The sequence below is a fragment of the Dasypus novemcinctus genome, chromosome 14, assembly GCF_030445035.2.
Source record: "Dasypus novemcinctus isolate mDasNov1 chromosome 14, mDasNov1.1.hap2, whole genome shotgun sequence".
NCBI lineage: Eukaryota > Metazoa > Chordata > Mammalia > Cingulata > Dasypodidae > Dasypus > Dasypus novemcinctus.
The window spans coordinates 61,673,551-61,697,315 of NC_080686.1; the positions used below are offsets into that span (position 1 = coordinate 61,673,551).

The 23,765-nt window shown below is 36.0% G+C and overlaps 1 protein-coding gene across 4 annotated transcripts in view; it reads left to right on the forward strand.

Moving 5' to 3' along the window:
- VPS13B (vacuolar protein sorting 13 homolog B) overlaps window positions 1-23,765 on the forward strand; it is a 1,042,333-nt gene that overhangs the window by 117,357 nt on the left and 901,211 nt on the right. For all 4 annotated transcript variants that reach the window (XM_071207936.1, XM_071207935.1, XM_058275777.1 and 1 more), the window contains 3 exons: window positions 63-232; window positions 3,012-3,206; window positions 23,215-23,339. In XM_071207936.1, the coding sequence (XP_071064037.1) occupies window positions 63-232; window positions 3,012-3,206; window positions 23,215-23,339 (490 nt within the window). The remainder of the gene's footprint in view (window positions 1-62; window positions 233-3,011; window positions 3,207-23,214; window positions 23,340-23,765) is intronic.

The following is a 23,765-nucleotide window of genomic DNA, read 5'->3' on the forward strand; positions in this document are numbered from 1 at the left end:
ATTTATTTTTTAACTTGTTTGAGATAATTACTTATTGTAAGTTTTTATCATTTTCATTTTAGATTTTAAGGATGAAAATGAAACGATACTGAGTCCTGAAGAAATGGCATCTCTGGAGGAATATATTCCTACTCGACTTACGAGTATTACTCTCCTCAAATGTACTTGCACAATTTTCATGGCTGAATTTAACTTGCTCAGGCATTTGCTACCTGTCATTTTGGGGGAAAAGGTATCTTTTGCGATTCATCACTTTTTTTTTTTCTTCTGTGCATATTTGTTGTTCTTATGATTCTGTAAGAAGCAGATGATTAAGTAAAATATCTGTTTATATAGATACCTGTGTTGAAGAAAAAGCATTGTAACTATGATTGCTAATCTTAGTTATTTGATGGGTTCTTTTTTTAAAAATAAAATGAACTTCAGGCTATAAAAAGAAATATTGAAGAGCTGGTCCCAGAAGTCAGATCACATACTAGCTATAATACTTAAGACAATTACTTAAGATATCCAAGCCTTGTTTTCGGTTTCTAAAAAAGAAAAGAAAATTTATATTTTTCAAGTTGGCTGACATATTCAGCCCTTAAAGAAACAACAAACCCAGGTAGAGTCAGACAGTTTATTTGTTATATAGACAGCAAAAACAAGATTAGTAATTGTGTCACTTCCTCATTTTCCTTGTCCCACCTGATGACATAGAAACCAAAGGAGCCAGATGACTTGTAACTTACATTCTGGGATACTCTTGGTGAGGATCCAGTTCCACACTGCAGCTAAACAGTTTTGTAGTCTGCATCTGTACTGTAAGAATGTGAGGTAAAAAAAACCACCAAGGACTTAGGTCTGTTGCAGTTGAGTCTTGCCTATGTGGTCTACATGGAAGTGTAAATGTACAAGACTGTTACAGTGCTGGCATAGAGCAACTCCCCTACACTACCTAACTCCTAGGGTTATTTTGAAAATTCAGTGAGATAATGCATGTAAACCAATTTGTACATATTAGGAACCTGGTAATTACTGCTGATGATTGTTAATGAGGATTTATTGGTTGCTTAATATTTAAGGTCCATATGCATTTGAGTTTGCCATAAGGTCTTAGCTGTTATTTTAAATTTATTTTTCTTTAATTTTTTTTTTTTTTGATGTTCACATAATGAAGGTGATAGAAGTAAAAAGTGTACTAATTTTAATTAAGACACTGTGGAGTTATGGCAGGGAATTGACTGTGACTCATAGTTTCATTTTTTTTTTTAAATCATAGTTTCATTTTTTATATTTGCTCTGTAGTGGCAACTAATAAATTATTTTGTTCATAGATAAAGAGGTCATTTGGAGAATGTTTCAGTGGAGAAAATTAAAATAATTTTTTCTTTATTTCCATTTTTTCTGTCATCTAATTCTTTATTTTTATATTTTAAACCTTGACGTCTACAAACACTGTGACTTTAGCCCTCCTTTCTGTCTCTTTTCCTTTATTTCTTCAATTTTATCAGTCATGTATTCCAGAAATATCTAAGTATTGAGGCATTTGAAGGGTTGCTCAATCTCCATAATTTTGTTATCTTTGTCAACCTATAAAACAACTTCTTTAACTGTTAGTTCCTTTCTTTAAAAAATGGAGCCAATAACATCATTTTTTTAGGATTTTAGATATAATATATGTAGGAATTTAGAATTATACCTGGCATAAAGTAAACGCTTGACTTCCATCTCCCATGATGATGAGTAGCTTGTAATGGGCTAACCCTTCTGCAGATAATAATTATAAAAGTTGGAAAAATTATCCAAAGTAACTGTGTGAGGGCATTGGAGAACAACTAGTGTAGGTAGTAACTTGAGGGGCTCAGGTTGCTGAAGGAAAAAAATGCTTAAGACAAGCTTCACTTTTACTGCTGTGCTTTTAAGTTACCTATTTTGATGGGGAAGAGGGCTCAAGAAGAAACTGGCATTTTTACTGGGCAGAGGAATGAGAGGTTAAAGATATTGGTGTTATGGCAGCTGAGAATGGGGGGGAAATGCCAGAGAAGAGATCTTATTTACAAGGGAGCCCCCAAGTGTGCATAAATTCCCTTTAGACTATTGGCTAACTCCTCAGTACAATATAAAACTATGTGAAATTGAGCAGAAAATAAAAATGGAAGTTAAAGAGCTAAGTAGGAATTTCACTATCTGTGTGGTGCTGGGTGTCAACATTTAGAGTTCATGCCCTGCAAGTTTGCAGCTGGGGCTTTCTTTTGAGACCTTTTAAGAGCCACATGGTGAATAAGGAGAAATTGAAATAGATTATTCCTAAATTCAGCCCTTATACTGGACCAAGATGATATGTTTGTGTTCTGATTGCTTGCCAAAAGAAAGTTAATCCACTTAGGAGGAAGAAAACACTATTCAGAGTCTCTACAATTTGTTACCTTCTGTTCCAGCCACCTAATAAAAATTATGAAGTATACTAAAAATATAACCAATTCAATGGGATTTTTAGGATCATATGAATGTTTACTATGTGTATAGTTAGTAGAGATGATATGGATTAGAAATTGATTTTTTCCTGCAAACATTGCTTATTGTGCATGTTTTGACAATACCTGGGGTAGTCCATTTAGTACCTTGGTCATCGTAATGAGAAAAAGGGAAAGAAAATAAAAAGTGGCTGGCTCTGGGATATCTAGGAAGTCTTTTGGAATGATTGGGCTTCAGAAAATATCTTTACAGTACTGAAGTACTTAGTGATACAATTCCAGTATCACTAATGTTTTGATTGAAAAAATAAAAAGCATTAGTTAAAAGGTAAAAGTTTTTGCATTAACTACACATTCTTTGACATCTGGGACATACTTAAAAATACATAGATTTCATTTTTACTTGGTAATGGCAGCAGAGTTCAATACAAAGTCATCCTTTCTAGATTGATTTGGTATTACTATAAATTATAAAGTCTAAAGCTGATATACATTACATTTCACATCAACATTGCTCTACTCCTGAAATATAAAGTGAAAAATATTATTTTCTAGAACTCGAGTAACTTCATGAATACTACAAATTTCCAGTCTCTTCGGCCTTTGCCATCTGTTCAAATCTTGGTGGATAAAATTAATCTGGAACATTCTGTGCCAATGTATGCTGAGCATTTGGTGCATGCAGTCAGCAGCCTTACTCACCCTTCTGATAATCTGCTTCATTATTGCTATGCACACTGCTACCTGAAGGTAAGGAAAGTGGATTTTCTTGTTTTAGTACTTTCTTGGCTTTGGGAGTTTTAAATAAATTTCTTTTTTCTTGAGTTGTAATTTCATAACAATTTGTACCTTGTTAGGTGAGATTAAAATAGATTTATCCATTCTAATAAAAATATTAAAAAATAATAAAGTAAAAATATACTGATTTTAAAGGTATTTCTTTATTTTAGATTAATAGCTTGATATTTGTAAATTAATGGTAAGTATAAGTTTTGAAAATGTTTTATAGAATTTCTGTTGACAATGTTTATAAGCAGAGTGAAAGCACTTAGCTTAATATGGACATTTTAAAAGAGTCATAATTTTTTTGAAGGGACGGTTTATGTGAGGCATAATGTTTTATAAAGAGAGATGAACACCTTTGTCACTTTCCACTTACTGAATTCATGTTAATTTCTTGAGGCAAAGGGAAAAAGCTCTTTTATTGCTTTAAATCACGTTCTGTGAAGTGAATTATTGGAAGCTTAGCTATGCTCTTCCCTATTTAAAAAAAATTTTTTTTAAGGAATGCATCCGAGGGCAAGTGTATATAAAAAAATAAACTCAAAAGTTGAGTAATGGGGAAGCGGATGTGGCTCAAGTGATAGAGCTTTTGCCTACCATGTGGGAGGATCTGGGTTCAATATCTGGGGCCTCCTGGTGAAAAAGAAGAGAAAGCATGATTTCACAGTGAGCCAGTGCCTGCGCAAGTGCCTGTGTGGTGATCCAATTCCCTGTGCAAGTGAGTCACAGAGCAAGATGATGACACATCGAAAGAGAGAGGAGGGGAGAGGAGTCAAGGTTGAAGCACAGCAGAAACCAGGAACTGAGGTTGCGCAGTTGACAGGGAACCTCTCTCCCCATTGAAGGTCTCCAGGATGGAATCCTGGTGAATCCTAGAGGAGAGAAAATGAGAAGACAACACAGACAGCAAAAAGAGCAGGGCAGGAGGAGGGGAAGGGGGGAAAATAAATCTTAAAAAAAAAAAAAAAAGTTGAGTAGTAAATCTTTTTGCTAAACAGACATAAATGTATAGTCTAAAGTGGGACAGTTTATACCTACCTAATACTGTTTTAAGGACTAAAGGAAGCTATAAAAAGTTGAATTTAAGAATAAGTACTTGGGGAAACGGACTTTGGCCCAGTGGTTAGGGCATCCGTCTACCATATGGGAGGTCCGCGGTTCAAACCCCGGGCCTCCTTGACCCGTGTGGAGCTGGCCAGGCGCAGTGCTGATGCGCGCAAGGAGTGCCGTGCCACGCAAGGGTGTCCCCCGCGTGGGGGAGCCCCACGCGCAAGGAGTGCGCCTGTGAGGAAACCCGCCCGGCGTGAAAAGAAAGAACAGCCTGCCCAGAAATGGTGCCGCCCACACTTCCCGTGCCGCTGACAACAACGGAAGCGGACAAATGGAAGCGGACAAAGAAACAAGACGCAGCAAATAGACACCAAGAACAGACAACCAGGGGAGGGGGGGAAATTAAATAAATAAATAAATCTTTAAAAAAAAAAAAAAAAGAATAAGTACTATTAAACAAAAAAGAGAAAGACTAAAGAGACAATGACACTTTAATACATAATCCTGGACTGAATCTAATAGTGGAGGACAAAAGGCTTAAAATGACATTTTTGGGACATCTGAAACAATCACACTATTGACTGTAAGTTTTATATCAATGTTAAATCTCTCGAAATTCATAACTATACTTAAGATGGGTACATAAGTGAATGTCCTTCTTCTTAGAAAAGTTACATGGTAGTATATATAGCATTCAAGAAGCATGATATATACAATCTACTCTCACATGTTTAGAAAATGAATGGATAGGAAATGGATTTGGCCCAGTGTTTAGGGCGTCTGTCTACCACATGGGAGGTCCGCAGTTCAACCCCCGGCCTCCTTGACCTGTGTGGAGCTGGCCCATGAGCAGTGCTGATGCGCGCAAGGAGTGCCGTGCCACGCAGGGGTGTCCCCCGAGTAGGGGAGCCCCACGCGCAAGGAGTGCGTCCCGTAAGGAGAGCCGCCCAGCGCGAAAGAAAGTGCAGCCTGCCCAGGAATGGCGCCGCCCACACTCCCATGCTGCTGACGACAACAGAAGCAGACAAAGAAACAAGACGCAGCAAATAGACACAGAGAACAGAAACCGGGGGAGGGGGGAGAATTAAATAAATAAATAAATCTTTAAAAAAAAAAAAGGAAATGAATGGATAGATCGATGGGTACATAGAATGATATGGCAAGAGTAGGGAAATGATAAAAGGTGATTCTGGGTATCTGGATGGAGATATGTTGGAGTTGTCTGTATGGTCTTTTAAAATTATTTTTGTAACTGTCTTATGTTTGAAATTATTTTACAATAAATGAAGGAAGAATAAGTACTATAAAAGTACTACATTTCATGTGAAGTACTAAAAGATTAGATGACTCCACAAATAGACTCCTGACTATTTGTTCATACTCTATATGTTAGTGTTTTAAATAAAGTTCTTAAATATTTACATATTTGTAAACCAATTTAAAGATATCAGTTTTTAACCACATTCTTGAGTATATAAGGTTAAGATGTTAAAATTTAACCATTTTCAAACCATGTAGACTAGTTGAGAATGTTTTTCTAGGTGTCTGTCTGTGCAAAGCTTATTTTCCAGAGAGTAGAGAAATAGACTCCACTTCCTTGATGGAGACGTGATTAGTATCACATTGCAAAGGGGTGAGACACAGGGAGGTATAATTCATCGAAAACCATTATTATCATGATCTACCACAGTGTTTTATATTATGCAGAGAGTAGCAGAAGTGTTTTGAAAGCTAGATATATAGAGAATATTTATAGTTTTTGATTAATTCCCAAATTAATAAACATTGTTATATATGATTTTTTAAAACAATGGTGTTTAAAATAATAATGGTATTTATATCAGGCTATAATGTAAAGAATATTTTCCTTATTTTTTTGAAACTCATCTAATTTTAGGTAACTCACTAATCTTTCCAAGGTTTTCTCCACATGTAGGGCTCATTCATTTGGTAAATAATAAGCCCTTTCCATATTGCAGACATCAAAGATTAATAAAGTATGCCCCCATCCTCAAGGTAAATGGTCACCAAAGCCATTGGTTACCAATTATATTAACTAAAAGTAAAGTTATTGCCGTAATTCTTCACTACTACTATTTGTTTGTATGTTACATGCTCACTTAAATTTCCAGAATAATTTCAAAACTCTTTTACAGTTTGGTCCAGATAAAATTGTTTTAGGAAATGCACTTTCACTACATATGATGTCTAGTTGTCTTTATATTTTGATCAGATTTGACTACAGTTTTAATGGATAAGGTAAATGTCTTAGGCAGTAGTTTTGAGCAGAGTGGGAATAGTATAATATATACAGAACAACTTTTCATTGGTATTAACAATATTGAATATTTTGAGTGTGGATTGACATATAATGGAGGTTGCAAGAAAATGGCCAAACTTGAATTAAGCTAATCAAGAAATAAATAAAATCCTTGAGTCTCAAATATATCATTGCATTAAAAAATTTTTATCTTTTTTCTTAACTCAATTTTATTGATACATATTAATAAAGCATAAATTCATCCAAAGTGTACAGTCAGTGGTCTTTGGTGTAATCACATATTTGTGCATTCATCATTTAAATCATTCTTAGAGCACTTTCGTTATTACAGTAATAAAAAACAAAACTCATCCCCTCTCAATCTCTCTTTGCTTCCCCTGCCATACATAGCTGCTATTCTTTTTCTTTCTCTCTAGTATGTTTGTATTTATATTTTGTAAAAAAATCTTATATATGCACTATCACCCATATTTGTGTTTTACATGAGGATTTACTATCTTATACAGTCCCATGTTACAGTTTTTAGCTTTCCTTCTCGTAACGTAGATGACCTTAGACTTTCCCTTTCAACCAGTTATACCCATATAATAGTTCTGCTAGTTATAAACACTATAATATGCTTTCACCATTTCTATTCATTTCCAAAGATTTACAAACAACCTTTTTATTGGTTCTGTACAAGTTAACCCTCAGCTTTCTTTTCTAATCTCATTCTATTTTTTGGTGACCCGTATTCTAATTATTAACTTCATGAGTTTACATAATGTATTTTGTTCATAGTAGTGCAGTCATATCTGCCCTTTTGTGTCAGGCTTGCTTCACTCAATATAATGCCCTCCAGGTTCATTGATATTGTCATAAGCTTTACGACTTCATTTCTTCTGCATAATATTCTATTGTGTCTATGCACCACAATTTGTTTACCCATTTATCACTTGATGGACACCTAGGTTGTTTGCCTCTTTTGTCAGTTGTAAATAACACTGCAATCAACATCGGTGTGCAGATCTCTGTTTGTGTCACTGCTCTCAGTTCTGATATATACCTACTAATGGTATTGCCAGGTCAGTGGCAAATCTATGCTCATCTTCCTTAGGAACTGCCAAACAGTCCTCCATAGTGACTGTATCATTCTACATTCCCACCAATAATGAATGTGTTCCTGTCTCTCCACGTCCTCTCCAACATTTATAATTTTACAACTTTTTAATAGTTGCCATTCTAGTTAAGTGTGAAATGATATCTCAGTGTAGTTTTGATTTGCATTTCCCTAATCACTAGTGATGCTGAACATTTTTTCATGTGTTTCTTTGCCATTTGTATCTCCTACTTTGGACAGTTGTCTTTTTTTTTTTTTAAGATAATTAGATTACATAAATTATACATAAAGAATGTAAGGGATTCCCATATGCCCCACCCAGGACCCCTCCCACACTTTCCCACATTAACAACATCCTTCATTAGTATGGTACATTTGTTACGATTGATGAACACGTATTTGAATATTGCCACTAAATGTGGATTATAGTTTGCATTATAGTTTAAATTCCCACACAATTTTGTAAGTTATGACTTGATATATAATGGCCTGTATCTTTCATTGCAATGTCATTCAGGACAATTTCAGTGTTCTAAAAATGCTCTCATATTACTACTGTTTTTCCCCTCTCCCTCCCATTAATACCTCTAATGCCCACTGCCTGCACATCAGTGATAAAAGTTCTTCCATTGCTAGAACTACTGTAGGTCTGTAGTAGAATAACAGTTTAAGTCTACACTGGTCCATTGTTCACTCCTCAATCCTGAGGATTCTGGGATGGTGATGCCCACTCTGACTTTAATTGAGAGGGGGCCTAGATCCCATGGGGCAGATGGATGGGACTGTCGTGCTTGTAGGGACGGGTGTAGATTCTTTCTGTCCTTGGGATGGTCATTGTCCATCATCATTTCCTTGTTAGTTATCCTGGATGAGTCCAGTGAACTGGAGAGTAGTTGTTGCAAACTCTATTGAGATTCAGGGCCCTACTGGTACATGGAAAGCCCAAAGATTTAAGTCTCTTGGACATAAACCTATCAACTCTAGTACTAACTATAGGTGCACATATAAGGGGCAGAGCCATGTGTAGGGGAACCACAGTTGAGTATAACATTGTCACACTGGGGAGCATAAATCAAAATAGGGCCCATTGACAGGGTTCCAAACTTTTTTTTTTTAAAGATTTATTTATTTTTTATTTCTCTCCCCTTCCCCACCCCCCCTGTTGTTTGCTCTCTATGTCCATTCGATGTGTGTTCTTCTGTGATCTCTTCTATCATCAGTGGCACTGGGAATCTGTGTTTCTTTTTGTTGCGCCATCTTGTTGTGTCAGCTCTTCATGTGTGTGATGCTGCACTTCCTTTCGCGCTGGGTGGCTCTGCTTACAGGGCGCACTCCTTGAGCGTGGGTCTACCCTACTGGGGGGACGCCCTGCGTGGCACGACACTCCTTGCATGCATCAGCACTGCACATGGGCCAGCCCACATGGGTCAAGGAGGACCGGAGTTTGAACCTTGGACCTCCCATGTGGTAGGCAGACGCCATATCCATTGGGCCAAGTCCGTTTCCCCAACCTCTTGAGCTGTCAGCCCTGTCTATAGCATCTGGATGTCTCCAGAGCTCTCAGGAACCCTGTTATTTGAGGCAATATTTACTGTGACAGTCAATGAGAGCCTGATGAGACATGCATAAAAGAAACCTCTGGAATTACCTCCTGGCTCACTTTGTAGTCTCTTAGCCATATAAACTCATTTGTCTTTACTCTTTCCCTATTTTGGTCAGGGTCTTTTTCCAATTGCATTGCTAGTTGGTGCTTGGTAGTAATCCCTCGAAATCAGGGAGGCTCACCCTTGGGAGTCATGTCCTACACCAGGGGTAAGGGGGGCAGGTAATGCATTTATATGCTGAGTTTGGCTTAGGGAGTGGCCACATTTTAGTGACAAGGAGACTCAGGAGGTTATGTCACTGTACATACAAGACAACAGATCTTACAGTGATGAAAGACATAATGCCAAAACTAATCTTTAAAATTTCATTTAAAAAATTATTTCAAATTATTATTTTTTTAATTTTACTTGTACTTTAAAAAACTATCATCTCATTTTGCTATTAATTTTATTCGGTTATTTTGTTGGTTTTATGTGTGAAGAAATTTTGGATCATAGAAGGGTTACAATTGTGGCAGGGGAGGATCATTGGTGTGGGGTATCAGTGATGGGGAATGCAAGGGGGGAGGTTCACCTGGGACATACATAAAATATATATGGAAGAGTTCAAGTGATCGTGGGGCATTGTCACTGTGGGTGGAGATCAACACAATAACTGAAAGAATATCCAATTCCCAACCTGGGGAGTTCTGCCATATTTTCTAATGGGACAGGAAGAATCCCTGAGGACAGGGCAGGACTAGTGAAGGCGGATGGACCATTGATGACAGGCCCTTGATGTTGATGACTGTACCTATGAACCTTTTCTTTTGAAATTGAAATTTAGCCTAATATTATAGGTTGCCCTAGAGTTAACCTCCTGAACAATTATCCTTTGCCCATTTTTTAATTGGGTAGTTTGTCTTTTTATTGTTGAGTTGTATGATCTCTTTGTATATCATGGATGTTAAATCCTTATCATATATATTTCCAAATATTTTCTTCCATTGTGTTGACTGCCTTTTCACATTTTGACAAAGTCTTTTGAGGTTCAGAAGTTTAATTTTTAAAAAAGTGCCATTTATTTATTTTTTCTTTTGTTGCTTGTGCTTTGGGTGTAAGGTTTAAGAAATTACTGCCTACGATGAAATCACGAAGATGTTTTCCTACAATTTCTTCTAGGAGTTTTATGCTTGTCCCTTTTATATTTGGGTTCTTGATCCATTTTGAGTTAGTTTTTGTTTAAGGTATGAGATAGGGATCCTCTTTCTTTATTTTGGATGGGCTATTCAATTCTCCCAGCACTATTTGTTGAATAGACTGTTCTGGGCCAGGTGGGAGACTTGACCACCTTGTCAAAAATCATTTAACTGTAGCAATGGGGGTCTATTTCTGAGTTCTTGATTCAGTTCTCTGGTCAATCTGTCTGTCTTTATGCTGGTACCATGGTGGTTTTTTTTGTTTTTGTTTTTACCATTGTAGCTAAGTAATAGCTTTAAAGTCAGAAAGTAAGAGTCCTCCAATTTTGTTCTTTTTGGCAATTTGGGACCCCTTACCCTTCCAAATAAATTTAATATTTGGTTTTTCCATTTCTGCAAAAAAGCTTTTCGGATATTTATTGGGATTGCATTGAACCTGTATATCAGTTTGGGTAGAATTGGCATCATAATGATATTTAGTCTTCCAGTCCATGAACACAGAATGTCCTTCCATTTATTTAAGTTTTCTTCAGCTTCTTTTAGCAGTGTTTTTTTTTTTTTTTAAGATATATTTATTTATTTATCCCCCCTGGCCCCCCATTGTCTGCTTTCTCTGTTCATTCGCTATGTGTTCCCCTGTGTCTGCTGTATTCTCATTAGGTGATTCTGGGAACCAATCCCGGGGCCTCCGGAGTGGGAGACAGGCGATCATTCTCTTCTACCACCTCAGCCCCCTGATTTGCTATGTCTCTTATTATCTTGTCTCTGTGTTTCTTTTTGTTACATCATATTGCTGCACCAGCTTTCTGTGTGGACCAGCATTCTGCATGGGGCAGCACTCCTGCGTGGGGCAGCACTCCTGCTTGGGACAGTACTCTGCGTAGGCCAGCACTCCGCATGGGCTAGCTCACCACACAGGGTAGTGTGCTGTCACCAGGAGGCCCTGGGCATTGAAGTTTGGACCTCCTTTATGGTAGACAGGAGCCCAATTGCTTGAGCCACATCTGCTTGCCTTTTGGCAGTTTTTATGTTTTGTGAATAGAGGTCCTTTATGTCCTTGGTTAAGTTTATTCCTAAATATTTGATGGTTTTACTTGCTATTATAAATGGAATTTTTTTCTGATTTCCTCCTCAGATTACACATCAGGGGTGTATAGAAACTATTGATTTTTGCATTTTAATCTTGTATCCTGCCACTTTGCTCAACTCATCTGTATTAGTCAGCCAAAGGGGTGCTGATGCAAAATACCAGAAATCTGCTGGCTTTTTATAAAGGGTATTTATTTGGGGTAGGAGCTTACAGATACTAGGCTATAAAGCATAAGTTACATCCCCCACTTGTTGAAGCAAGATGGCTGCCAGTGGTTGTGAGGGTTCAGGCTTCCTGGGTTCCTCCCTTCCAGGGTCTTGTTTCTCTCTGGGTTCAAGGTTCCTTTCTTCCCAGGGCTTGCTTCTTCCTGGGGCTGGCTTCTCTTTCCTCTGTGAGCTTAAGGCTTCAGCATCAAACGCAAACATCAAAAAACCTTCAACTCTGTCTTTTGCCATGCCTTTTGTCTGTGAGTCCCCACCCACCAAGGGCTGGGGACTCAATGCCCTAATGACGTGACCCAATCAAAGCCCTAATCATAACTTAATCACACCCAAGTACAGATCAGATTACAAACATAATCCAATATCTATTTTTGGAATTCATTACCATACCAAACTGCTTCATCGTCTCTTAGTTCTAGTAACTTTGTTACGGACTTTACAGGGCATTCTAGTTATAGGGTCATATCATCAGTCAATAGTGAAAGTTTCACTTCTTATTTTCCAATTTGGGTGTCTTTTATTTCTTTATTTAGCCTAATTGCTCTAGCTAGAACAATATTCACTAACAATGGCAAAAGTGGGCATTCTTGTCTTGTTCCTGATATCTGCAGGAAAGCTTTCAGTCTTTCACCATTGAGTACAATGCTAGCTTTAGGTTCTTAATATAAGTACTTAACCATATTGAGAAAGCTTCCTTCTATTTCTATCTTTTGGAATTTTTTTTTTTTAAATCAAGAAAGGGGGTTGTATTTTGTCAAATGTCTTTTCTGCATCAATTGATAGGATATATGATTTTTCCTTCTTCAATTTATCAGTGTGGTTTATTACACTGATTTTCTTGTGTTGAACCACTCTTGCATATGTGGGATAAAACCCACTTGATCGTGGTGTATAATTCTTTTAATATGCTTTACGGTTCTGTGTGCAAGTATTTTGTTTAGGATTTTTGCATGAATTCATTATAGATATTGTTCCTTAATTTTCTTTTTTTGTGGTATCTTTATCTGGTTTTGGTATTAGGGTGATGTTGGCTTCATAGAATGAGTTTGGTAGTGTTATTTCCTGTTCAGTTTTTTAGAAGTGCTTGAGCAAGATTTTTATTAGATTGTCTTTGGATGACTGGTAAAATTCACCTGTGAAGCTGTCTGGTCCTATGCTTTCCATCTCTGGGAAGTTTTTGATGACTGTTTCCATCTCTTCACTTGTAATTGGTTTGTTGAGACCATGTATTTCTAGAACTTTGTCCGTCTCCTTCACATTGTCTAATTTTTTGGCATACAGATGTTCATAATATCCTCTTATGATCTCTCTTATTTCTGTGGGTCTGTGGTAATGTCCCCCTCTGATGTCTAATTTTTATTTATTGTATCTTCTCTCTTTTTTCCTTTGTCAGTTTAGCTAAGTGTTTGTTGCTTTTGTTGATTTTCTCTAAGAACCAACTTTTGGTTTTGTTGATTCTCTGTTGTTTTTTGGTTAAATTCAATTTCATATATTTCTGCTCTGATCTTTACTATTTCTTTCCTTTGGCTTGGTTTGGGATTAGTTTGCTGTTCTTTTTCTAGTTCCTCTAGGTATGCAGTTAGATCTTGAAATTTAGCTCTTCCTTTTTAATGTAAACATTGAGGCCTATAAATTTCCTTCTCAGCACTGCCTTTGTAGTGTTTGATATGTTGTGTTCTCATTCTGGTTCATCACAAGGTATTTGCTGAATTCTCTTGCAATTTTTTTGACACCTGATTAAGAATGTGTTAATCACCATACATTTATGAATTCTTCCCTTTTCTCTTCAGTGATGATTTCCATCTTCATTTTGTTAGGTTCAGAGAAAGTGTTTTATATAAATTCAATCTTTTTAAATTTATTGAGGCTTGTTTTGTGACCCAACAAATTGTGTATCTTGAAGAAGGATCCATGAAACTATATCCTGCTGTTTTGGGGTGCAGTGTTCTATAGATGTGTGTTAGGTATAGTTCATTTACCAGATTATTCAAGTTTGCTGTTTCTTTATCCTCTGTCCAGATGTTCTATCCAATCCTGAGAGGGGTGTATTGAAATCTCCAACTATTTTTGTAGCGATACCTATTTCTTCCTTCAGTTTTGCCAGTGTATGTCATGCACTTGGGGCAATCAGGTTAGGTGTGTAAATATTTAGTATAGGAAACCAGATGTGGCTCAAATGATAGGGCTTCAGCCTATCATGTGGGAGGACCCGGGTTCTATCCCTGGGGCCTCCTAGTGAAAAAGAGGAGAAAGCGTGCTGTGTGGCAAGCCAGTACCTGTGCGAGTGCCCATGCAATGAGCCAGTGCCTGTGCAGCAAGCTGAGTGCCCACATGGTGAGCCAGTGCCCGCTCAAGTGAGTCATGCAGCAAGATGATGATGCATCAAAAGAGAAACTAGGGGAGAGTCAAGGTGACGCGCAGCAGAGACTAGGAGTGGAGGTGGAGCAATTGACAGGAAACCTCTCTCCACATCAGGGTCCCCAGGATTGAGTCCTGGTGAATCCTGGAGGATAAAAAATGAGAAGAGAAGACAAAAAGAGAAATAGATACAGAAGATCACACAGCAAATGGACACAAACAGCAAAAACAGGGCGGGGGGAAGGGAATGGGGGAATATTCAATATAATTATTTCTTTGTGAATTGCCCCTTTTATTAATATATAATGATCTTTTTCATCCTTTATAACAGTTTTACATTTGAAATAAATTTTGTCTGATGTTAGTATAGCTACTCCAGCTCTTTTTTGGTTTCTGTTTGCCTGGAATATCTTTTTCCAACCTTTTACTTTTAATCTGGTTGTATCCTTATGTCTGAGGTAGGTCTCTTGTAGACAACATACAGATGGCTCATATTTTCTATCCATTCTATCAGTCTGTGTCTTTTTACTGGGGAGTTTAAGCTATTAACATTCAAGGTTATTACTGTAAAGGTATTACTTACTTCATCCATTTTGCCCTTCAGCTCTCTGTTGTCAAATCGTTCTATTGACTGTCTTCTTACCCTTTAGTTTACCCTTCCTAATAATATATTCATTTCTACACTGTTCTCCAAACCCTTGTTTTTCCTTTCAGACTTTGGCACTCCCTTTAGTATTTATTATAATTCAGTTTTTATTTGAACTCACCCTCATTTTTGAAGGACAGTTTTGCCAGATACAGAATTCTTGGTTGGCAGTTTTTCTCTTTCAATATCTTAAATACATCCTATCCCTTTCTTCTTTCCTCCATGATTTCTGATCAGAGGTCAGCACTTAATCTTGTTCAGTTTCCTTTGTATATGATGCCTTGCTTTTCTCGCTTTTTTTAGAATCTTCTCTTTATCTCTGGTATTTGTCATTCTGCATATTAGGTGTCTCTGGGTAGGTCTGTTTGGATTCATTCTGTTTGGGGTGAGTTGTCCTTCTTGGATATTGGTATTTATGTCTTCCATAAAAGTTGGGAAGTTTTTGGTCCTTATTTCTTTAATTATTCTTTCTGCCCCTTTTCCATTCTCTTCTCCTTTTGGGACACCGAAAATATGAATGTTTGTGTGTTTCACATTGTCATTTGGTTCCCTGAGACTCTATTCCATTTTTCCCATTCTCTTCTCCTGTCTTCCAGTTCAGATGTTTTGTCTTCAAAATCACTAATGTCTTTGAGCAATTCAGATCTGCTCTTATGTGTTTTTAATCTCATCCATCATGTCTTTCATTCCCATAATCTGTTACTTTTCTTTGCAGGCTTTCAGATTGTTCTTTATGCTCACTCAGTGTCATCTTAATATCCTTTCTTTCGTCATATTTTCTTTAAATTCTTTGAAGTGATTTAGGAGAGTTGTGTGATTATCATTGGTTAATTGTTTTAAATCCTGTATTTCTTCAGGATGTTTGGTTTGTTCTTTTTGCTTGGCCATCTCTTCCTGTTTCCTAATACGACCTGTGATTTTTTGCTGATGTCTAGGCATCTGGATATGTCAGTGAATTTACTCTGATAGCCAATTTCTCTCTCTTGCCTATTGTTTTGTATTTTTATTTTCCACAGGTCTTCTTTGATATTTGGCTCAACTTATTCTAAGTCTTTAAAATTGCACAGCTTAAGTAATGAAAATTGGGTCAGGGACTTACTAATGGGTCATAGATTGTCTCCCAGGGTTTAGGACGCTGAGAGAATCATAGTTTTTGTCCATGCAATTTCCAGAGTTGCCAGCAGATGGCGTTTATCAGAGAACTTTTCTTTGGAGGTGTTTCAGTATCGGCTTTCCTGTGTTCCTGTGTTGAATCTCCAGAGTGGAGATTCAAAGCAGGCTCTGCTGTCTGAATTCATTGAAGAAAAACTCCCTTTTCCCTTGAAACAGCTGTCAGGGAGGAAGATGTCTCTTCCCCTCTCAGTCAGCTGCAGTTAGCCAGGGGCTTACCCAGCTTAATATCTTGGGGTTAGGAGAGGGGAGCACTTCCTTGCTGACATCAGGACTGGGTAACTCAGGTTTGTTTTTTTTTGGCTTCTTTGTTTCTCTGTCACTCACCCTCCTGGTAGTTGTGTAGCACTGTCCTGGTCTGCTGACCCCCAAAGCAGGTCCCTTTGACACTTTTGGCTCTTTCTCTGTTGTTTTTGTGAGAGCATTGAGCTCTCCTTGGTAGTCTGATAACATCTTCCAACAATCCCCCATCACTGACTTTTTGATGCTTCTTCAGTGGTCTAGTACATCATAATACTTTCAGGATTTGGTAGAAAGTTTATTTTTATATGACTATTTGGAATTCACTCAAAATACTGATTTGTTTGAGAGTTTATGGCAGCTCATGTTACTAAGGATGATTTCTATAACCTTTGAGGAAGTTTTCAAAGTTTAAGTATTATAGTGCTGTAGTATTACAATAGAGGATTTGAAGAAACATGTTTCATATATGCTTGGCCTTTTAGACCCCAAGTATTTTACAATTAAATACTCAGGCAAATGCTTGAGTTTAATTTTGTACATGTAAATTTGACTGCATTGACTATATGATTAAATGGTACATACCTTCCATTTTAATGAAATTTATCAATTCAGAAAGTTGGCGTGGATATTTGAAGAAAACGTGGAGATGAAATGTTCTTCTGCCTTACCCAGATCTCTTTATTTATCTGGCAAACCCAATTTTTAAATATGTATGGAATCTAGTAGCTTAAGACCCTGAAAAGCAGATAAAATTTGAAACATATGTAGAAAATGAGTTATATGAAAGTATCCTATAAACGGTAGTATATAAATTTAAGGCCTTGATATTCAATAAAGTTCAGCTGTGGCAGATGCTTCAGCAAGCTCATGAAAGCTGTGGTGGAATCAAACCCCTTGGGTTCTTTGGATTTGGTAATTGTTTATCTCAGGCAGTTTTCATGGGAGATTTTTGGGAAATGGGGCTTTCAATATATGGCTAGTGTGTGTATAAATTTGTATCGTTATTTTTGAGAGTACCATGGTCAGATCTAACAAATTCATTCCAATTTTTAGTTTATGCCCTAGTGAGAGTTCAGCAAACTTTTTCATTTTTCCTCTGACAGGTCAGATAGTAAATATTTTAGACTTTGTGGAACAACAGGAAAATAGAGAATATTATGTTCTTGTGTCTATATATGTGTGTATATATATATATAAAACAAGAGAGACCAAATTTCCACAAATTTTGAGTGTAGGAAATTAAAAAATAAATAATTGATACAATTATTTTGTAATACATTTCTATTAATGAGAATAGTGAAATTCTTTTTCTTCATATAATTTTCATCTAGTTAAGGTAACTAATTAGTGTTCCCTGTCATCAAATGGATGGCATATATTCATGGTTATAAAATTATTCTCAGCATTTGGGTCATTCCAAAAAGAAAAACAAACAACAAAACAGGTAATGGATGGGATTTCTCCTATGGCTTATGATTTCTGCCCTACAGAAATTTTTGAGTATGTGTGTTAGGAGATAGATACAATTAGAAGTCTGTATATGCCTACTATGATAGCTCTCAACAGCACAATGTTTAGTGGGAATACCAGAAAGTATAATGATATGTACAGTATGTTTCCATTTTTGTGAATTATAAAAACAAAATAATGCTACAGATTGTTCATAGATATAAAAGTGTGTCTATAAAAGTATAACAAATGTACAGGATACATTCTAAATTCATAAAAGTGGGTTTAGGTAGGTGGAATTTGGTTAGGGACCACTGGGACTGGTAGAGGGGCCATGGATAAAGCAGACTAGTTATATTGTAAGTTAAAAAAATAACTTTATTAAGATATAATTTACATACCATAAAATTACCTGTTTAAATGTACAATTTAGTGGTTTTCAGTAAATTTACAATGTCGTGTGGCCATCACCACTATCTAATTCCAGAACATTTTCATTGCCCAAAAGGAAAACCCTACCTATTAGCAGTTACTCCCCTTTACTGGTACTCTCTAAGCCCTTGAAACCCCTGATCTACTTTCTGTCTCTACAGATTTGGGTATTCTGGATATTTCATATAAATGGAACCATATAATATGTGATCTTTTGTGATTAACTTCTTTCAGTTAGCCTAGTGTTTTCCAGGGTTCACACATTTTGTAGCCTGTATCAGTACTTCATTTCTTTTTATGAAAATTATTTTCCAATATCCTACATTTTGATTATTCATTTATTAGTTGATGGATATTTGGGTTGTTTCTACTTTTTGACTGTTATGAATGATACAACTATGAATGTTCCTGTATAAGTTTTTGCGTAGACATAGGTTTTCCTGTTTGTTGGGTATATACCTAGGAGTATGATTGCTAGGTCATGTGATAACTCTATGTTTAACATTTTTAGGAAGTACCAAACTTTTCCACAGCATCTGCACCATTTTTCATTACCACTAATAGTGAATGAGGGTTCCTTTTTTCCCAAATCCTCACTAATACTGGTTATTGCCTGGCTTTTTGTTTTAGTCATTTTAGTGGTTGTAAAGTGGTATCTAATTGTGGTTTTGATTTGCATTCCCTAATGAGTAATGATATTGAACTTTCTTCTTCGTGTGTTTATTGGCCATTTGTGTATCTTCTTTGGAGAATTGTTTCTTTGATTCCTTTGCCCATTTTTATTTGGGTTATTATATTTTTATTATCGAGTTATTAGAATTCTTTCAGTATTCTGAAGGATTTGCTTTTTTAAAAAATTGATTTTAATTTTTATAGTTTTTCTTGTTCAGATTTTTGGGGTAAAGTCAAGAGAAAATGCTCCTTACCTTTCCTCCATAAGAGAGGAACATAGGTATCAGTTTCAGCCCTGAGTTTTCTTATTGTTTCAGTGGTTGTGTGAACAGAAACCAGATATAAAGGGTTTAAAGAGTGAGTAGGTAATGAAAAAATAGTAGCAGTAACTAAACTACAATTTCAGGTGTTGACTGTTAAAAGAACATAAATGTAATTTCAATGATAGTTGGAGGGAAGGTGGAAGTAAATTTTATTTTCTTTAAAAAATAAGTGGAGAATTGTTCACCCCTTTTTAAGGGAGGGGAAGGAGAAAATGGAGAGAGAAAGGAAGGTGAGGTGAAATTGTGAGTTGACAACTGAGCTAAATCAAATGTAGCATAATATTGATGTTCTAGCAAAATGTGATTTTGAAGAAGTCACTTATGCTTATTTAACTTCATTTTTCCTCTTATATAAAATGTAGAGGATGGGTTAAATAATCTCTAAACATTTATTTTAAACAGTAATCTCTAATCTTTAAATAATAATCTAAATAATAATCTCTAAAGAATCTCTAAGCAGTTTAACATTCTGTGGTTATTTCTGTTTGTTTAGTTCTGGTGCCATCCCTCTCCCCTGTAGGCTTTTTCTTTCTAACATGTTCTTTATTAATGCTGTGGAATTCTAATAATAACCATTCTATTTTTTTTAAGACTTATTTATTTCTCTTCACCCCATTGTTTGTTTGTACTTGCTATGTCTGTTTGTCTTCCTTGTTTCTTTTTTTTTTTTTTAGGAGGCACTGGGAACTGAACCCAGGACCTCTGATTTGGGAGGGAGGCACCTAATCCCTTGTGCCATCTCTGTTCCCTGCTTTGTTGTGTCTCTCAGTGTTTTTCTTCTTGTGCCTCTTGTTGTGTCATCATATTGTGTCAGCTTGCTGCACCTGCCTGTCGCGTCAACTCTCTGTCTTTCTTGTTATCTTTAGGCGGCACTGGGAACCTTGGCTCCCTGCTTTTGTTGCGTCTCTCATTATGTTTTCTCTTCTTGTGTCTCTTGTTGAGTTATCATGTGGCATCAGTTTGCTGCCTGCCGGTTGTGCCAGCTAGCTCTCTTCTTTAGGAGGCACTGGGAATGAAACCAGGGACCTCCCATGTGGTTGGTGGGAGCTCAACCACTTGAGCCATATCTGCTTCTCAAATTTTAACCATTCTTTTCGTTTATGTTTAATTTTTTTTAGGAGGTACTGGGAATTGAATCCAGGACCTCATACATGGGAAGCAGGTGCTCAACCACTGAGCTACATCTGCTGTCTTCAATTTTTATGTTTCAGTGTACAATAGTGTACTAATTAACTTTTTTTTTTACATTTCAATTTTTTTCTTTAGAGGGAGTGAGCTGTATACAGCGTGGTTAAATGCTTTATAGACAAGAAAAAAACTGCGCTAGAACCAACTTATTATTTATTTATTTATTTTTTATTTCTCTCCCCTTCCTCCCTTCCCCCACTGCCATTGTCTGCTCTCTGTGTCCATGTGCTGTGTGTTCTGTGCCTGCTTGCATTCTTCGCGGTGGCACTGGGAGTCTGTATCTTTTTTTTAAATTGTGTCATCTTGCTGTGTCAGCTCTCTATGTGTGTGGCGCCACTCTTTGGCAGGTTGCACTTTTTTTCACATGGGGTGGCTCTCCGTGAGGGGCACACTCGTTTTGCATGGGACTCCCCTACGCTGGGGACACCCCTGCGTGGCACGGCACTCCTTGCGTGCATCAGCTCACCACATGGGCCCGGAGGCCCTGCGTTTGAACCCTGGACCTCCCATGTGGTAGGTGGATGCCCTATCCGTTGGGCCAAATCTGCTTCCCAGAACCAACTTATTAACAAGCTTATTAATCATTGTTCCAGTCCAGCTTCTGAAGGGCATAGGTTAGGGCAGTTGCAAGACCAAGCTTTTTTTTTTGAGGTTAAAGGCTTTTATTTATTTTATTTTATTTTATTTTTTATTTATTTTTTTAATGTTACATTCAAACATAAGTTTTATTTATTGGGACTTATGGACAGGAGACATTCTCTGGTGATGGCAGATAGGGTAATGGAGATAGTGCTTCACAGAAGGCAGTAAAATGAGGGGCAGTATAAAGGGTCTCAGAATAAAGAAATTTCATAACAGAGTTATGTATCTCATTGTTGTAACTTAAAGGACAGAACTGAAAATTTGTTATTTCAAAACAATTAGTTTTTGTAATGGTGAATAATAAGCACACAGTATGATTCTTTAAAAGTAATCAAAATGTCAAGATAGAGTACTTTCTTTGCCCAATAGTTCCCTCCCCCTCTTTACTATAATTTATAATTCCTTCATGCTCCCTTGGAAGTATCTCTGTATGACATGTAGATATAATAAAAAGGTTTTTTTTTTTTAAAAAATTACAGAATAGTATGCAGTTTGCCCAGATACTTTTGTAGTTCTCTAGACAGCCAGTAGGAGATCTCCTCTACACCCAGTTTCCATCCTGAGACAGTTAATAATAGTAACTATGATTATATTTTTGGGTATTTATGGAATATTAGAATGTGGCTTTTAGAGAATTCTTAGTTGAAAATAGATAATTTGATGAGACAGAATGTTACCCTTATTCATAATGCTAGAAATATTTAGAGATTGGTGATTATTTAAAAATCACGTTTCATAGTTAGTGGTATTAATAATTGTAAACTTCAGCACCCTTAAATACTTGGCTTTCAGAAGAAACATGAAATGCTATGATTGTAAATTGCTCAGCACAGTTCTTTGTACACAGTATGTTCAGAACAAGTCTTAAAAAGAATGAATGTAGAATAAATTAATTTTTAAGGTGGATCATTCAAATTTTAGAAACATGCTTTTTAAAACTTTCTTCTTAGTTCTTTAACTCTTGCCACTTGATTAATAGCAGGACTTATAGGAAATGATAGGTGTATCACTTTGATTATCTTTGATAGTAATTAGATAGATAGGTTCTTTGAAATGCACTTTCCTTGAAAATGTAATTCTTGGAAATATCATATTTCCAAAAATTATTTTACCCCCTGAAAACTGATTTTGGAAGCAAGGATTTGGTACTGTCAGTTTGGTGAATGATAGCAACATAATAGCTTTTTGAAACCATTTAAAAGTGACTTTTTCCCCCCAAGGTTGTGATCATTTTATGCTTATTAATAAAACTATTTGTTTTAAAAATTATGAAGAAATTTACAATATGGTTGCAGTGTAGAACTTCACTGTTAATATTAAACAATAGAGATGTGAAACTCAATGCTTTTTAAACCCAAAGAATGAAAAATAATAATTAAGGATAAATGTTGATGTTAAGCTGCTTTTTGCATGTTATTGAAAAGTAGTAATTCATTGTTTTGTATCCTTGGTTGTCAGTGTGAGATGTTTATTTTCTGTCTCATTGGAAATAATCATATGCCTTTCTCTGCAATGTTTCTTGTAAAACGTAATGTGATTGTTTCTTTGTTTGGACAAGTATAAATGTTCGGAATTTTAGGGAATATTTATAAAATTTTTAGTGTGATCTGCTCACTTTAAGTGAAAACATGTGAAGACGAATGTATGGCATGTACCAAAATTTGCTGGTGTGAAAATGTCAATACTACAATCATTTTCACCAAAGAAAAGGAAAGGAAGCAATATTTTAGATATATTTGGATATCCTTTTCTTATATCCTTAATACAGGTTGAAAACAAAATACATTTTAAAGATTGTTCTTGCTTTAATGTGATATTAGTCCTAAAACAATAGTAACAGCAATTAATTAAATTTAATATAAGCAGTGTACAAAATGCACGCAGCTGTTTATATACATGGAAAATATGTACATTTTAGCATGCAGTAAAACACTAAATGAGAATAATATGTCGAAATGAAATATGCACAACACTGATTATACTAACAGCCACTGATTGTCCATTTAGGTAGATTGTATGGTATGTGATTATATCTCAATAAAAATAATAAAAAAGGATAAAAGAAATATGAAGCTTTAAAAATTTATTTAAGAAAGAGTAGTGATCTTTCAGAGTTATAAAAGAAATATTACATCTTTAAATCTCTTAATTCTGATTTAGGTAATGTCAAATTGAATATAAGAAAATATTGAGGAATTTGGAAAGTGGAAATGACATTGAAACATATTTAGTGTGCAGCTGTTGTACAGCAAATTGAAACTGACGTATTTCATCCCGTGCTTATTAAAACTTTGCTCTGTGAACATTTGAAACTTTTCTTTTGTTGCAGATATTTGGTTTCCAGGCAAGCCTGACTGCTTTGGACTATCAGGGATCTTATTGCTTACCTGTACCAATTATTCCTTCTTTCAGCACTGCTCTTTATGGTAAACTACTGAAACTTCCTGCTTGCTGGTAAGTATTGCATGTTAAAATGTGGTTTAAGTTAATTTTCATTTATCTTAGGCGGGAAGAAAACATCAAATGTATAACTTATGGCAATTTGTTAGTTTAAAAAATAAAAAAACTGTGATAAAAATACCTGAACTGGTGCTTTTACTGAGACGTCAAAAATCTTATTTTCTCTCAACAGTTAGTTCATAGTAACTTTTGTGATAATATTAACTGTTGTTGGACTAGTAACTATTAATCTATGTTGGATATATAGTGAAATATAGCTGCTTCAGAGAGTAATAATTGCCTCTATTTATTTTTAGAAATACAAAGATAAAAAAGTTGCAATTTATGTCATGGTCAAAGCTTTTCTCTATTAAATAACAATTTTATGTGTTTAAAGCCATTGAGAAAATTATGCCTGTGAAATAGTCAGAATATTCATAT